Source organism: Mesocricetus auratus, unplaced genomic scaffold (genome assembly GCF_017639785.1).
Source record: "Mesocricetus auratus isolate SY011 unplaced genomic scaffold, BCM_Maur_2.0 Super-Scaffold_100004, whole genome shotgun sequence".
In the NCBI taxonomy this organism is placed as follows: Eukaryota; Metazoa; Chordata; class Mammalia; order Rodentia; family Cricetidae; genus Mesocricetus; species Mesocricetus auratus.
In genome coordinates, this window is record NW_024429189.1 from 113,167,868 (window position 1) to 113,183,340 (window position 15,473).

At 38.6% G+C, this 15,473-nt stretch overlaps 2 protein-coding genes across 3 annotated transcripts in view; one reads left to right on the forward strand and one right to left on the reverse strand.

Moving 5' to 3' along the window:
• The window catches only part of Xrn2 (5'-3' exoribonuclease 2), a 61,477-nt gene extending 52,556 nt beyond the window's left edge, over positions 1–8,921 (forward strand). For both annotated transcript variants that reach the window (XM_005072566.4, XM_040746450.1), the window contains 3 exons: positions 371–434; positions 5,819–5,957; positions 8,401–8,921. In XM_005072566.4, coding sequence (XP_005072623.1) covers positions 371–434; positions 5,819–5,957; positions 8,401–8,466 — 269 coding nt within the window. In that variant the 3' untranslated portion in view covers positions 8,467–8,921. The remainder of the gene's footprint in view (positions 1–370; positions 435–5,818; positions 5,958–8,400) is intronic.
• Positions 8,922–14,349: 5,428 nt separating this feature from the next.
• The window catches only part of Nkx2-4 (NK2 homeobox 4), a 1,845-nt gene continuing 721 nt past the window's right edge, over positions 14,350–15,473 (reverse strand). The window contains exon 2 of the mRNA XM_005072565.3: positions 14,350–15,313. Within this exon, the coding sequence (XP_005072622.3) occupies positions 14,700–15,313 (614 nt within the window). The 3' untranslated portion in view covers positions 14,350–14,699. The remainder of the gene's footprint in view (positions 15,314–15,473) is intronic.

Below are 15,473 nucleotides of genomic sequence, written 5' to 3' on the forward strand. Positions count from 1 at the left end.
ATCTTCTAAATATATAAAGGTGCCAGTTCAGATTTGCAGTGGGATCAGGAGTTGAGAGTTAACTACTACTAGTTCAGTGTATGCTTTTAAAGTATACATGTAAAAATTATGTGTATGTGTTACATAGCCACAAATGATAAAGAAGTGTGACTATGGCCAAGGTTACCAAAACCACCTTGGTAGCAACAAATAACATAATCAGTGAAAGTCTTTGCTGATGCTGTTTTTACATTCATGGTTAATTCTGATTCTAGCTTATTTGGTTAACATGATGAGTTCATGATGAGGACTTTGAATTATAAACTATGTGGCCAGGTGATAGAGAATACTTTAGCAAGCCTTCTGTGAATGCCTCCCATTTATTTTCCAGATATGCGGCCCCAAGATTCCTGGCGAGGTCCTCCTCCTCTTTTCCAGCAGCAGAGATTTGACAGGTAATGCTAAAGCAGACATGCTTTAAATGCTTCCTGCATCAACATCTGGGGTATGTTGGCTACTTACAAACTAAAACCTACCTGGTTTCAAATAACACTTTTCCCCAACTCCAATTTTTCCTGCACCTTTTTTAGGAAATATGAAATGAATACTTTGAATTAAAAATTCTTGTGTTTATGTAGTTTTTTTTTTCTTTTGGACTTTATTGAAACTTTGTGGTACTCTTAAAAAAATGCAACACACAGAGCTTAAAATTGTATTAGGTTTTTGTCAGGCTAAACAAATTTCTTTTTAGCAGGGCTGTGCAGTTTAATGAGGCATAACTAATGGTGTTCCACTTTCATCATGTCTGCCAGCAACACAGCATTAGTACAGACCAGCTATTGATTCTTACTACAGACCTCTTCAAGTCCTAATCAGCTTCTTTGGTACAACTTTTTCAGGGCTGACAGGCCTATTGTAAGGCAGTGTCACTGTAGGTCAGTAGTTATTAGTTGCCACTGAAAACAGTTTCTTTAACTACTTAAGACTGAACTGAATTAAATGCAGAAGGGACTCAGAAGAGGATTATGGGATCTGCCGTCTAATAAGTACCATGGACTAGAAAGAATGTGACATGATTTAATAACAAGGGATGTTTGACATGTGTTCCTTCATTCATAAGTTCTGTGTTCCTAAGTCAGATGGACTATCCATGGAAAGTCAGCTGGGCATGTTATGAATAATTATATTAATATCTGCAGGATAATGTTTTTAATGGAGCTTTAAAATTCAGGCTGGATTTTATTTTGCCAGCATCGATAAATACAAAACCAATTGAGTCCCATCACAGTAAAGCTTCCTTTGTCACCTTTCTAGTTATGATCTGTTTTTGCTTTGCTGAGTTAGCCATTTTGGTCTGTTCACATCTGTAATGAATGGAGTGCATAACAAATGGGGCTAGAAATAGTGCTCTTCTTGGACAAATACCCAGTAGTTCTTTAGCCCCTCCAGAATTCTTTCTGTTGTTCTGTTCAAGATTACTACAAAGATTTGTATAATTTAGCTACCTCATGCAAGTCATATTTTAAGTTTAATATGACTGGCAAGTATATGTTGATGTGTATATGCTCAAAATATACAGCATGTACTGTTTAATTGTCATCAAAGTAGCCCAGGCTGGCCTTGAACTTTCAGTTTTCCTGCCTTAGTCTTCCAAGTCTGAGAGTACAGATTTCAGGTTTGCAACTCAACCAACTTAACAGCATTTTAAAAAACAAATAAATGGACAAATTATTCTAAATTATTATACTGCTTTCTGCATATTGTTGCTCACTGCTTTGTTATAACAATCTCTAATGATTATCTCCAGCTTGAAAATTATTCGCACTGTGTTAACATCTTTTCATAAATGTGACTGTGTTTCTCCTAGCAGCCTTCTAAAGTAGATAGTGTTAATTTTTATTTTTACTAAAAGTGAAACATAGTGCAGTAGCTTATCCAAGGTCACTCTTCCATGATATTCTTTACAAGAGACTTCTCAGTAGAACAGAACTCACCAGACTTTATTTACCCTGAGCATAATCTAAAGCCACAGCACATCAAAAGAAATGAAGGATCTGCTTGCACTTCTGTAGCTCTTTCTGCAGTTGCAGCAGTATTCCTCTGTGCACAGGGAAAGTTTTCCTAAGACTGCAGTCTCTGTCCCCTTCATTGCCCTGTTCATCATTTTCTTGTTCTTATTCTTCCCTTATCAAGTACTGTTATTACCATGACTGACATTGTAAACCTAGGAGCTACGAATGAGTTTTGTATGTATTTTGGGTTGTAGATATTTTAAAATCATCCCTGAAAGAAAAAACTAAAGGTAAACAGTTATAGACTCCTTAACTCATGGTTATTTAGGAAATGGAACTCTTTTGGAGGTAGGGTCTCTCTGTATGACCACATTGGTCTGCAACTTGCACTGTTTGTGCCTCAGCCTCCTGAGTACTAGTAAACTAAACCAATTTATTCATAAATAAAAAGTAAGTGTGAATTCTGCTCTCCTAAGCTATATCTAATAGATTTATTAATTTCTGTATCACTTATCATTCCTGCTATTCAGACCTTACGAGACAAAGAGGAGGAACCCTTTTTATTTTACCTAGAAGTTGTGGGTAGTAGATGGTGGTAGGTTTAGTCAAGCCAAGGTTTTGTAATCCCTAGTTCACAGCATTTCCAGTGCACTTTTTCTGAGTACTGTTAGGAATTCTGTTAGGGAAAAAATAAAAACAAACAAAAAACCTTTTGAATGTCTCTTGTTTCCTAAACTATGGTATGTTGTCTTGAATTATTTTTTCCTTTGGGATAGTACTTTAAATCTGTATTCCTTTGACCTAAAAATACAGTGAGAAGACTAGTGAGAGGGCTCAGTGGGTAAAGGCCTGAGCCACCAAGCCTGACAACCTGGTTTCTATCTCCAGATCTCACATGGTGGAAGGAGGACACTGATTCCTGCAAGTTGTCTTCTGACCTCCCACACATGCAAATGTGAATACACAAAATAAATAAATGTCACATTTTTAAGAAAAAAACATCAGAGACAGACATGGTGGCATACACCAGTAATCTCAGTACTGAGGAGGATGAGGCAGAAGGATATGAGTTAGAGGCCTACACGCACCTCTCAAAAACAAACAAACTACCCTTCCCCTCCTCCAAACAAAATAACTTCATGTTAATGGTGCCAATACTAAGCAAAGTTAGCCAGCATTTTAGTTTCTTTTCAACCTATACAGGGCACCCATTTACTTTAGTTTCTTTACTGTGGGTGTTCTGCTCAATGATGGGAAGCCTTTAAAAACTGATTAACCATAGTACAAACTTAAACTACCCAAATTGGTGGACTTCAGTTACCAACTACTCTTCAGAGCAGTAATTTGGAAACAAGAATATTGTTGCCACTGTGGTACCTACTAAGAAGTGCCTTGGCTTATAAGTTACCTCAGTTTATAACCAGCCACTAGTTTTTGTTTTTGTTTTTTCTGAGACAGAATTTAACTGTTTTCAGTAGCCCTGGCTGTCCTAGAACTCATTCTGTACACCAGGCTGGCTTTAAACTCACAGAGATCCACCTGCCTCTGCATCTTTAGTGCTGGGAATTTAAGGTGTGTGCTACCACTGCCTGGCTATAACCACTATTATTTTTTATTTATTTTGCTTTTTTGAGACAGGGTCCCACTATGTAGCCTTGCCTGTCCTGAACCTTGCTAAGTAGACTTGGTTGGCCTCAAATTCATAGAGATCTGCCTGCCTCAGCCCCCAGAGTGTTGGAACTAAAGGTGTGCACCACCATACCTGTCCTAACTACTAAAAGTTAGAGTGGACCAACTTTAGGGTTTCCATCTCACATTTTACAAACATTTTGTCAAATAAGTTTCAGTTTCAGTTTGCTTATATTTGAAAATTAATATAATTAACAGAAAAATAATTGCTTTGTGGTAAATACAGGTGTTTTGCCATCAAACAGAAGTGATAGTGCATACCACCATTAACTTGTTCTTTCTCTTTAAATTTTATTTCTGATGATTTTTATCATAGAAATTTTCTTTGAAAAAATTATTATTGAACAAAAAGAAAAAAGTGTATGTTTTACACTGTGACTTCATCTTCCAACCTATGTTATAAGACTAAAAAAATTAATCACAGTACAGTATGTGAGTTGCAGTTTTGACTTGTGGGCTTTTCACATACATCGCAACATGATGATCCTTAGTCATAACCTATTACCAAATCACTCATCTCCTTCTGCAGAGGCCAAAAGAGACTATTCTTGTGTGTTCATAGAACTGTTCTTGGGATTCAGATAGGGTATTTGTGAATCACATAGGGTGTGCTTGCCAGAATTTGTTTGTACTGATAATAACTGGCACCTCACTCTGACTTTGAATAACATGCAGTGTGCTGTATTAGAGCTATGGTTTCACCCACTATAAAGAGAAGCTTTGGCCTTTCTAGGTTGTCAGGAGCTGTTTCTTTGAACTATTACACAAGAATAATTACTTTGCATTTTTGTTGTTTTGTTTTTAAGAAGGCTTATTGTAAGTGAAGAGAGTAGAGAGTATGGATTCAGATGAATAGCCCAACTCATGAGCCCAACTTCAGACTTATTCCTAAGATTTTTTTCTCTCCCGTGAAGAAGTGAAATTCATAAGCTGATATTGTTATAGTGAATGCTGGTCTGTCAGAGCCTTAGTGAATGTAAAGTTTTACTGAATTCTTCCTAGCATCGTCTGTGGCCCCAAAATTTCTAATGTTAGAGTACACAGGAACATAATTTGCTTCTGTTTATTCTTTTTCTTGACTATAAAATAGAAGTTGAAAGTGAATACTGAAAAAGTTCCATTTTAAATGGCAATTGTTGCCTTTAGAAATATCTTTGCTACATTGTTTATGGGACAGGTTTTAATTAAGTTATGATTTAATGCCTTCTACCTGTTGTTGTGTATCTAAAGTTAAAATAGGCACTTGAAGACAATTAAAACATGTCTTTCAACTAGTAATCTGGGACAGCAAACTGGGTTATAATAGCTGTTGAATCTGCGTTCCCATGTAAACTGTACACCAAATGCCAGTCAGCCCATGCCAATTAGTGCTCATGTTGCTAGGTCACCATGGTCAATTGAAAGCTGCATCAATAGAACTTGAAAAGGTTTCTTCACGATCAGACCTTCTGACATATTGAGCAGAATAATGGATGGGAAAAAACGGCCAAGTCCCCTACCCTGGATTCAAAATACTCAGCAGTAAGAATTCACTTGCAACCTGCAATTAACTAGAAAGAATAGAATCTAAGAACGAGTCTGGACATTTTTGAAAATAAAGCCTCTTTCTCTCACTAGTACATGTTTACGCTTCTGGACAGAATCATAAATGTAGCCAGCTTGCTGATTGTGAATCTAGAGCTTTGGATGATAAAAAGAAATTTCACATTTACAACTGTATAAATTATTTTATAAAAGTTAATCAGCTTACTTTAAGCATCCTCATTTTAAAAAATTATTTATATTGTGTATGTGCACACTAATGTGGAGTGGGGTATGTGTGTCACAGTGCATGTGTGGAGGGTCCAGTTTGGGTTCTGGAGACTGAACTTGGGTCATCAGATATGTAAGGGAGGCACTTGGACCATCTGAACCATTCATTAGCTCTAAACATCTCTTCTCTTAATAAGTTGTGGTGCTTTATGAAATACAGTACACTGCACTGGTTACAAGAGACATAAATGCCACCATATTACATATCCTATAAAACTAATCTAGGCAAATTGGATTGTCTTAACATTTGGAGGAGACAACCTGCCTATTTTAGGCTTCTGTTGTAAAGCAGGCTTCACTTCTAATACAAGTATGTCTTTCTACAGAGGTGTTGGAGCTGAACCTCTTTTGCCGTGGAACCGGATGCTCCAAACCCAAAATGCAGCCTTCCAGCAAAACCAGTACCAGATGCTGGCTGGGCCTGGAGGATATCCACCCAGACGTGATGATCGCGGAGGAAGACAGGTAATAAGTACAATGTGGGCTACATAGGAAAAGCAGCATATTGCTCACTGTTAAGCTTGCTTCTTAGGACTTAATATTTTTCTACCAGTATTTCTGGAGAAAATACTAATAGAGTAACTTAGCTCAACTTTTTTTTTTTTATTATTAAAATTGTACCTAAGGAAAGTAGTTCACCTAAATAGTTTATGGACAATCCTCAAGAATCTCAGCCTAGAAGCTTACTTTGCCATAGCAGTCAATAGTGGTTAGCATGAGTCACAGTCACCAAAACACTTCTTTTTACCTTTTCATTCTCTAATATAAACTAGATCCATCATTAACAAATGAAGACTGACTGGAAGCTGAAAGTAAAACAACAACAACAAAATAAAAAATTAAAAAACACCCTAGCTGTTCACTATTTGTCTTTATTCATCATAGACTTCTTATCTGATTCATCATTGAGTCCTTCTCTGTAGAAGCAGATTTTTCTTTGAAGACTTTTCCATGTAGTTTTCTACTAGATGGAAAGTGCCATGTGATTCTACTGAACACTATAATTCATAGATAAATTGAGGTGACAGAGTTTTGTTTTTTAATTCCATCCAGTCTTAGCAACATTTAAGCCTGGGTTCTATTTAACACAATTTCTCCTAGCAGTTTGACATCCTGTACAGAATTTATATGCACTTTACATCTAATTCTTGGTAGAGAATAGGATTGGAATGATGTAACTCAGTGTGTAGGTCCTGGAGTTGGGCATCTTCAGTGACATGAAGGGGCTTTAAATTGTTTGCCATGTTGTTGTCAGGCCATTTGCAGGGCTTTGTATATTGGCTTTCTACTTTGTTCTTACTTTAACATCTCTGACATCTAAGGAAAACTTGTCTATTTCAACCTTATAAGAAAGCAGTCACCTTAATTGCTTATAGTTAATACCTTTTGAGAAAATTTTGTTAAAATTAATTAAAATCATTTCATTGAATTTTACTTTTAATTTTTCTATTCACCTCTGAAAAGTCACATCAGGAAATTGCTGCTCTGTATTACTGGGGTTTAGATGGCACTAGGCAATTACAATAACATTTTTTTAAATGAAGACATTAAGAACTGAAGAAACCTCGGAGAACGCCATGTCCAACCACTTCATTTTGCAGGTCAGGAACTGAAAGCCTTTAACCTCATAGTTTGGAGGCAGAGCTGGGGACACTGAACCCCCAGTTCATCTTCTTGCCTTTCTAAGATGCCAAGGAGAGTTTCTTTCCCTTTCGAGGAATTCTGCTGTTTCTCGAAGAGGTGGAATTTTTCACTGAGAAGATACATAAACAAGTTGGAAGACTTTTTTTTTGTAGAAAATACACACATTCTTTTCAGTCTTGTTTCCACTTAATTTTTCTTAAATCACAACTATTAAAGTTACTGTTTATTATTACAGAAATTCATGCCCATGCCTTCATTTATTTTTAGTGACATTGATTATGTCTAAAAAAGTCCTTAGCCTACTTTGCAGCCTTGAGGATCTATCATACTATATAGTGACAAAATGGAACCCTATGGTCCTAGGTAGAAATTTTTTTGTTTTAGAATCAAATCCAGTACCATACTCACTCAGCAAATGCATTTACCACTGAGATACATCCCCAGCCTTATGAATTATGCATAGAAATGTTTTTGCAAGTATAATTCTGTAATAACTTTGTTATTTAATGTTTTGGTTTTTCATTGAACAAAAATATATTTCTAAATAATTGGTCATTAGGCCTCAGTATCTTCCTTTGGTTAAATAAGGTGACTTTCCTACCAAGGGCTCAGAATGGTGGAAAATTTTTAGAGCACTGTCTCTATAGTATGCAGGCTCAGACCAGACAAAAATCCCAGCATGGAGAGGGGAGGTGAACACAGAGTCCCACCCTTACTTAGGAGAAACTGGTAGCTGGTAGCCACTGGGAGAGAGGGAAAGTTGTGGTGGTTTTTGTTGTTGCTGTTTGTTTTAAGGGTGTGGATCCTGGTGGATTGATTACTCTCCAGAGAAGGCAACATAGTCAAGAGTATATGGGCAGCACAAACTATGCTTGATGGGTTTTAAAAAAAAGACTCAAAGTTGAGTGATTTGAGAAGAGTGGGGGAAGGGGATGAATATGATCAAATTACATTGTTTGAGATTCTCAAAAGAACTAAAAAAAAAAACCCACTGTACATAATGTATTTTAGGGAATTTCTTAGATGTGGCTATTGATGATTGTTGGGTTAGTGTTCAGTAATTCAGCCTTTGTGTGCATCTTCAGCATTGTAACCAGCTATGTGAGAGCTGTAGGCTTAGAGCACACACTCAGGAAGACTTCCCATGTGATGTACTTTAAACAGTCCTCTTCTTCATGGCATGTTTTTCCATAGAGATGCAGAGTTAATTTCTTTAGTAGGCATATTAATCCAGAAGATAAACTCTTTCTTTGTTTACTTTCAGGGATATCCCAGAGAAGGAAGGAAATACCCTTTGCCACCACCCTCTGGAAGATACAGTTGGAATTAGGCTTTTGTAAAGCTTTCCCAGATCCTTTCACCATTATATACTTTTATGCTATTTGTGGAAAGGAGATTTCTTTCTCAAGTAGTAGGTTTTAATAAAACTACAGTACTTTGTGTATTTCTTTTAACTGTGTGCATATTTTTGCTGATCTGATCTCACTGTTTTATGTTGCTTTCCAGAGATGTGTGGTACATAATACAGTGGGTCTGAATTTATTATTGCTTGTAAACACATTTGATGAAATTAGGAGTCCTGGGTTTTCATTATGGTTAAAATTCAAGCCAGCTCTTTGCTGATTTTGATGCACATGAATAATTAGGTATGGACATTTGAACTGCACATTCAACAGACTAGAGCATACGTTGCTCATCATTCTTCAGAAACATTTCATTAAAGTATTGTCTTACAGAAATTTGTGGATTTTAGTAAAAAAATAAAATAAAGCTTAAACTTTAAAAGCTCTGGTGTCTTGTGTTCTTTATTTTAGCTGAAAGTCCTGACTTCGGATGTCTTTTTTTGTAAGTCAGTTTTTACAGAAAACAATTGCTGCAAGTAGATGTCAAAAGCAAGTCAGTGCCAGTAGATTTGAAGAGGCATGGTCATTACTTCAGCAGAAGCATTGATTCTATTAGCATGTTGATAATACATCTTTATGAATAATTAACATTTTTACAAATCTCATTTTCTGGTTTTAAGGACTTTCTAAATCTTAAGTTTAGGGACCATCTAAAAAAATTAAAGTTGAAAATTTTAATTTATACCTAAAGAATCTATTCTCAGCATATCTTAGATGACATTTTGCCGTAGAATGCAAATTGGGCTCTTCCTTCAGTTGAGCACACTAAGTCCCTAAATATGTGTCTGGAGTCCACACATAGTGTTTTCATTTAATTACCGAAACAAACTTAAATGGGACACTTTCCTGTAAAGACTGAGACTTTGTCTCAATTTTTCCATCCCAGTCTAAGATTGTAAGGTAAGACTTCTCTTTGACCTTCTGACTTAGGACATTTGTGCTTTAATACAACTAAAGCACACTTGTTAATCTTTGCTTATGTGGGAAAAATCTACCTTACCTTTGAATAGAAAGGCATTCTGAAACTGTTGAGTTCATTGCTGATGCTATGAAAACAGCAGGAGCCTTTTGTTGTTGAAACAAAGGTCTCCATTAGGAACCTTTGTATGTTACCCTCACTTCACATCATAGTAATGAATCATACTACTAATTTCTCTCATTTTCCAAATATTAAAGCTGTCTAGCCCTCCAAATAAAGCACTGTATATTCCAGCAGGAGCATGTGTCTTACTTATATAGTTTCATGCGTTCCCTAAACCCACAGTAATGCTTTTTATTTCCCCAATTCCGTAGTCTTGGTTTAGTTTTTAAATTCTGATTTTGGCTGACGGTTTCTAAAGAAATCTAAGCAGAAGCCTTAGTGAAGTTAGCTGACACTAGGTTCCCTCTTGTGAAACAGGTGTGTTCTGAGGACATCTGTCCTGCTCCTGAACCCTTGGATCCTTCTCCCCAATCTCTTACTGACTAGTAACCATGTTAGAATAGAAAAATATCATTTCAGTCAAAATGCTATTTAAAGCTTTCAAGTGGGGTATTTACAGTTATAAATGTTCCCTCAAGTCTTAGTGTTGAAGGCAACAGGCTGGTTTAGAGTACCTTTTTTCAGGGTCTCTCATTAGATTGTGTTGTCAGTGCCTGGAAACATCTGCTAAGGGAACCTAGTAAGAAGCAAGCAACTTCCTTAGCCTTTGAGTGCCAAGGAGGTGATGTAAAAGTGCAAAGCCATCTGTGAGTGGCTATTAGATTGCGATTTAGCTTTTCAAAGGCAAATAGGGTACAATGACCAGTAGGCTAATTTTCTTGCAGTGACCTGGGACATAATGGCTGGGTGGGCATAGAGAATCCTCCCACCTCTGGATGGAGGTCAGGTGCTCAGGGGTTTGGCTAATAGGAAGGGTGAGGACACACAAGGACTTCACAGTTGAGGCTGAGCTGCTGGCAGTGCCTGAAAGCAGCAGACTGGCAGGACCAAGGAGAGGTAGCTGCCCCTCATAGTCAAGGTTATGCTGTGTCTGGCATGATTAGCCTCCCTGTGAAGTCAGGAAGCTGTGGCCATTGGCCCCAGGGTTCTGAATGCCCCATAATCTTAACCCCAAAGCCTGCCCAGGAGCAGGCACACTGGCAGTGTGGAGTAGGGTGGGTGTGGGGAATCTCAGACCTTTCACATTGGCGGGCATTGTAGCATCATCTCTCTACTCCGAGGATGCAGCACCAAGCACCACAGTCTCAACATGCAGTTACATCCTTTCAATTCTCCAGGCAAGTGCACATGCTGAACCTGCAAGAAAATCAGAAACAGTTCCCTACCTCTGCTAGGTTTCTGTTTATAATTTGAAGTCTTGACTGTAACAAAATTTAGCTGTGCCTAGATACTAAAATCTAACATTCCCTAGAGTTAATTTGTCAATTGCAATCAAAGGCCACAGAGTGGCTTTACAACTCTGTCTTCATTCTCAAGATTAATGCTCACTCTGAAAAGGTCGGAAAACCAAGGTGCCATCAACTAGTCCTAGTGACTGACCAAGTCCTCTATTTCTCACCAGGAAAAAAGTCAAAGAACAAAGTATTTTGTCTTCATTCAGCATTAATTCCAACAGATGTTCTTGTGGCTGTTTTTCTATATTTATGGAATTGGGGTAAAAAGACAATATGGTTTAATTTGTGTGAAATGACACTAAAGCTATTCACTACTGCAAAATTTTGCACTTTAAGCTTATACAGAATTAATGGTTGATGTTTTATTACAAGTTACCTAAACAATTACTGAGGTTACAGAGACTCTTTTAAAACAGCATTTCATTCTGTTTCAGATAAACATTCTAAAGCAAAACTAACATAAATCAAAAACCCTCTGTAAGAAACTTTAATCAGCATTAAACTTAGAAAAAGTAACCTGGAGGTCACAGAGCAATCCCCATACTCACTGGAGGGAAGAGCTCTAGGTAACATATGGGTGTGGTTCCCCAATCTGGCATCTTTAAAATTTCCCCAGATACCAATTCTCACTAACAGTAAAAAGGAGTCTTATGTTTCATAAATGGATCTGAGTTCTCTATCTCACTGGTCTTGTGAGTAGTAAATAATAGTATTTCAAAAGAACTAAATTCAAATAATTGACATACAGGGGTCCACCACAATACTGTGGCATAAGTGGCAGGAGAATATTATCTGTGTTTTGATCGTATCTGAACTGGAATTTATATAGCCACCACATAATGTATATATTACTTTTTATATGCACAAATTCGTACCTCAAAAACAAATCTATACATCTTTATATAATTATGGTCCACAAATTCATTTTTAGAACCATATGTTCAGTATGGTTAACAAAGCAAGCCTGTGGAAGGTGTGTGCATTCAGTGAATAGGATTGCGTCTCTGATTTGCTTTAAATTGAAAGTAAACAGCTACTAGCCGAATGGAGTTTGAACACATCTGTGTTGATTAACTACTTGTTCTGACCTTTAGATTGTGGTTCTAAGCAAAGCCTTAAATAGGACAACGGGGTTACACTCTCACCCTTGCATATACAAAACATCCTTCTTGTGTCCTTCAAAATTGCACACACTCTTATACTTCAATTTACATCCTAATGAAGATCACACAGAAGTACCTGCAATCTCTGCTCTTACTCCCTGCAACTTTCATTCTGCATTTTGGTTTCCATGCCTCTGCTGAGAAAGATGTTAGACCTCAAAATGTACTGCAAAATTCACATCTGCAGAGTTAGCATTTCTGAAACCCGGTCTTGCTATGGCCTCTGCTCAACTTAGAGAGGGCTTTGTTCCACCCAGCCCCTGCTCCTGTTCTCCCTCTTGGTTGTGCAGACACTTATCCTCCTCTTCAGTTAATGAGTTTCACCTAGTCTAGCCGTTTGTATTTTTATAAAAGATCTGTGAAGCACCAACTGCAAAAGAAGAAAAAGGCTCTTGCTTTGCATTAATCAGAAAGTGGAATTCTATAGGAAAACCATTTCTTTTAATGTTTCAGGAATCAAACCTTTTCCTAATGTCAGGATGTGCTCAGTAAGTCTCTGGGTGTAGAATGTTAAGCCCTTTGTGGCAATTACCTCAAGCTTGGGGTTTTTACTACTTAAGAAAATGCCAAATGGGAAAAGATATGGATACAGTAAATATACATTCAGAAAATGATGAATGGAAAAAGGTTGTTTGCTCCCGGGGACATTATTTTCAATTGAGTTCATTGAACTTAAAGGATTCTTTGTTCTGGAAATAAGTTATCTAGGAAAAAAAAAACCCTATAGGTTTGTTTTCCTTAAGGGACTCTGGATGCCCACGGACCATAAAGCTATTGTTTTTGTGTCGATCTGTAAAAATTTTTAAAAAATTACAAACTATGTGGTTTTTTAAAACATGTTTTCTAGAGGTAATATAATCAAACTGATGAAAACATAGCACTTTGAATTGTAGCATGTCAGTAAAATAGCTTTACCAGCAAGATGAACACTGATTTCTGAAGTCAATCTACTAATAAGACAAAAACTCAAGCTGGGAGGTTTTTCTGTATGTTTATAACACCATTTTTTGACTAATTTGTCTATTGAAATGCTTTAAAATGAAATCTCATCCTACAAAAATGCACATTGGTGGTTTGATGAAAGACAATCTCTTTGCTCCGTAGTCCCCTCCCTTTTTTTGCAGTGAAAGGAACTAGAGTTTGTGGGTTTTTTCCCCCAGAGGATTTTGGAGAAAGTTCCTCTGACTTCTATATGCCTTCCTATACAGTTACTTTGAACTTTACAGGAAAATGTTCAAACCATGAAAGGAAATTGAATGTTTCAGTCCCAAATTTATTCTTCTAAAATCTCAAATGCAGAAGAGGTTTGGGGTCTCTCTGGCAACCATCTGTTTTCATTATTTGAAAGTACATTTTGTCCATTTTTTTCCCTTTAACTTCCATTAGTTCTATAAGTTCACACTAGTCACTCGGCTTTATTTTTCTTCAATATGATTATTTTAATAATGAGTAAATGAGCTGTGTTGCCACATTCTGCCAAAAGGAAAAAGAAAAAAAGTCCCTACAACACTTGAGAAAAAGAAATAACCTCTTAACTTTTAGGAAAAAAAGTACTTAAGGTTTTTAAAAGTTATATTTAAATATCCATTTGAAATATTGGAAATATAAATTGGCATATTAAAGAGTAAATACATTTATACAATAAAAATTGGTGCAACTCCTAAATTCTAAACATGATGGAAAAGTATAATTATCTTACTTTTCTGTATATCTTGATTACAACTCAATAAATCACCTTGTCATTGACATGTTTTAAAATAGATTGATAGTAATATTGGCAGTTTTACTTGCTTGTTTTAGTACTTTGTCGAGGAGTTCAAATTCAAGCAAAAATACTTTAAAGAGAATAAATACCATGTTTATAGAAGGAAATGGTATGTTTATCAGCTAATTTGGAAAGACCAGATTCTCTATAAAAAGTATTTTACAACCCTTCTTTTTTAATGATGAGCTTAATCTTGGGGTGGGGGTTGTGCTCATCTAGGATAATATACAATTACTTGGTTGCCTAATAATGAACATAATATTTAAAATCAGCATTTAAATGTAAAAACAGTAACGATCCATATAATTAGGATTTGGATTCTTTTTATTCCATTGCTCTATTTTACCCAAATGGCAGTAATTCCTCGGCAATCATGTTGCTGTGTATATGATCCATTTTGTCCTACAATTCAATTTACTTTCAATCAAGCATTAACGAAATTGCACTTAAGGGAGGGGCTTTGCAAATTAATCTCCCAAAATAAATTCCACTTCAAGGAGCCATCGTGAAAGCTGGTTGATTTATAAAGAGATACAAACACCAACCAAGTTTCCAACTTCTAAAACTCTGAGAGCTTTGGTTAGGAAAGTGGTGAATGTGGATTCCGCCCGTTCTTCGCATAACTTAGGGAACTTCTGAAAGAAGGGAAACCACCACCTCCAAGTGTGGTGTCACATTATTCGGTCCTGGGCCTTCTCCCACCCCCAGCAAAGAGGTTCAAAGCAGCCCGACCCTCTCCGCGACTCATTCGTTCTTATCTCCATGCACTAAAGGCTCAGCTTCTGTACATTTCCCCCATTCGTTCTTGCAGCTTCTTGGCAGATCCTACGGGTCGCAGGCAGACCCCCGGGGCTCATCACCACGTCCTGCCATAGAGCAGGTTGGCACCGAGCACGCCTCCGCCATAGTCCCCGGTGGCAGCGTCCAGGGCCGCTAAGCCGCTCCCGGGACCGTGCAGCGCGGGCGGGCTGGGCGACAGCTCCTCCAGCTCCGGCGCGGGCGTCGAGGCCTGCGGCTGCTGGCCTCCCTGGCCAGGCGTCGGGGTGCCCGCGCCGTTCTGGCACGGCTTGCCGTCCTTCACTAGCACGGGTACTGCCACGCGGCGAGGCGACGGCGGCGGCGGAGGCGGCGGGGGGCCGAGGCCACCCTCCTGTTGCAGCTGCTGCGCCGCCTTGTCCTTGGCCTGTCGCTTCATCTTGTAGCGGTGGTTCTGGAACCAGATCTTGACCTGTGTGGGCGTCAGGTGGATCATGCTGGCCAGGTGCTCGCGCTCGGGCGCCGACAGGTACTTCTGCTGCTTGAAGCGCCGCTCCAGCTCGTAGACCTGCGCTTGCGAGAAGAGCACTCGGCGCTTCCTTCGCGGCGCGGCCGCGTGCAGCGGCGCGAGCGACTTGGCGGCGTCCGCGATGCCGGTCAGCGACCCCATGCCGGCCACGTTCACGCCCGCCGACGGCCCCATGAACCTGGAGACTGGGGAGGGGGCCCAAGAAGGACGGCCTGTGAGCCCCGGGCCGGCAAGAACAGCTCCCGCCGTCGCCCCCCTCACTTTACCGGACGGCACGGGCCCCCCGCCTGCCTCGCAGGACCCCACGAGCGCCGCGACCCGCGGCCCGCTCCCTCCGCGCGCCCA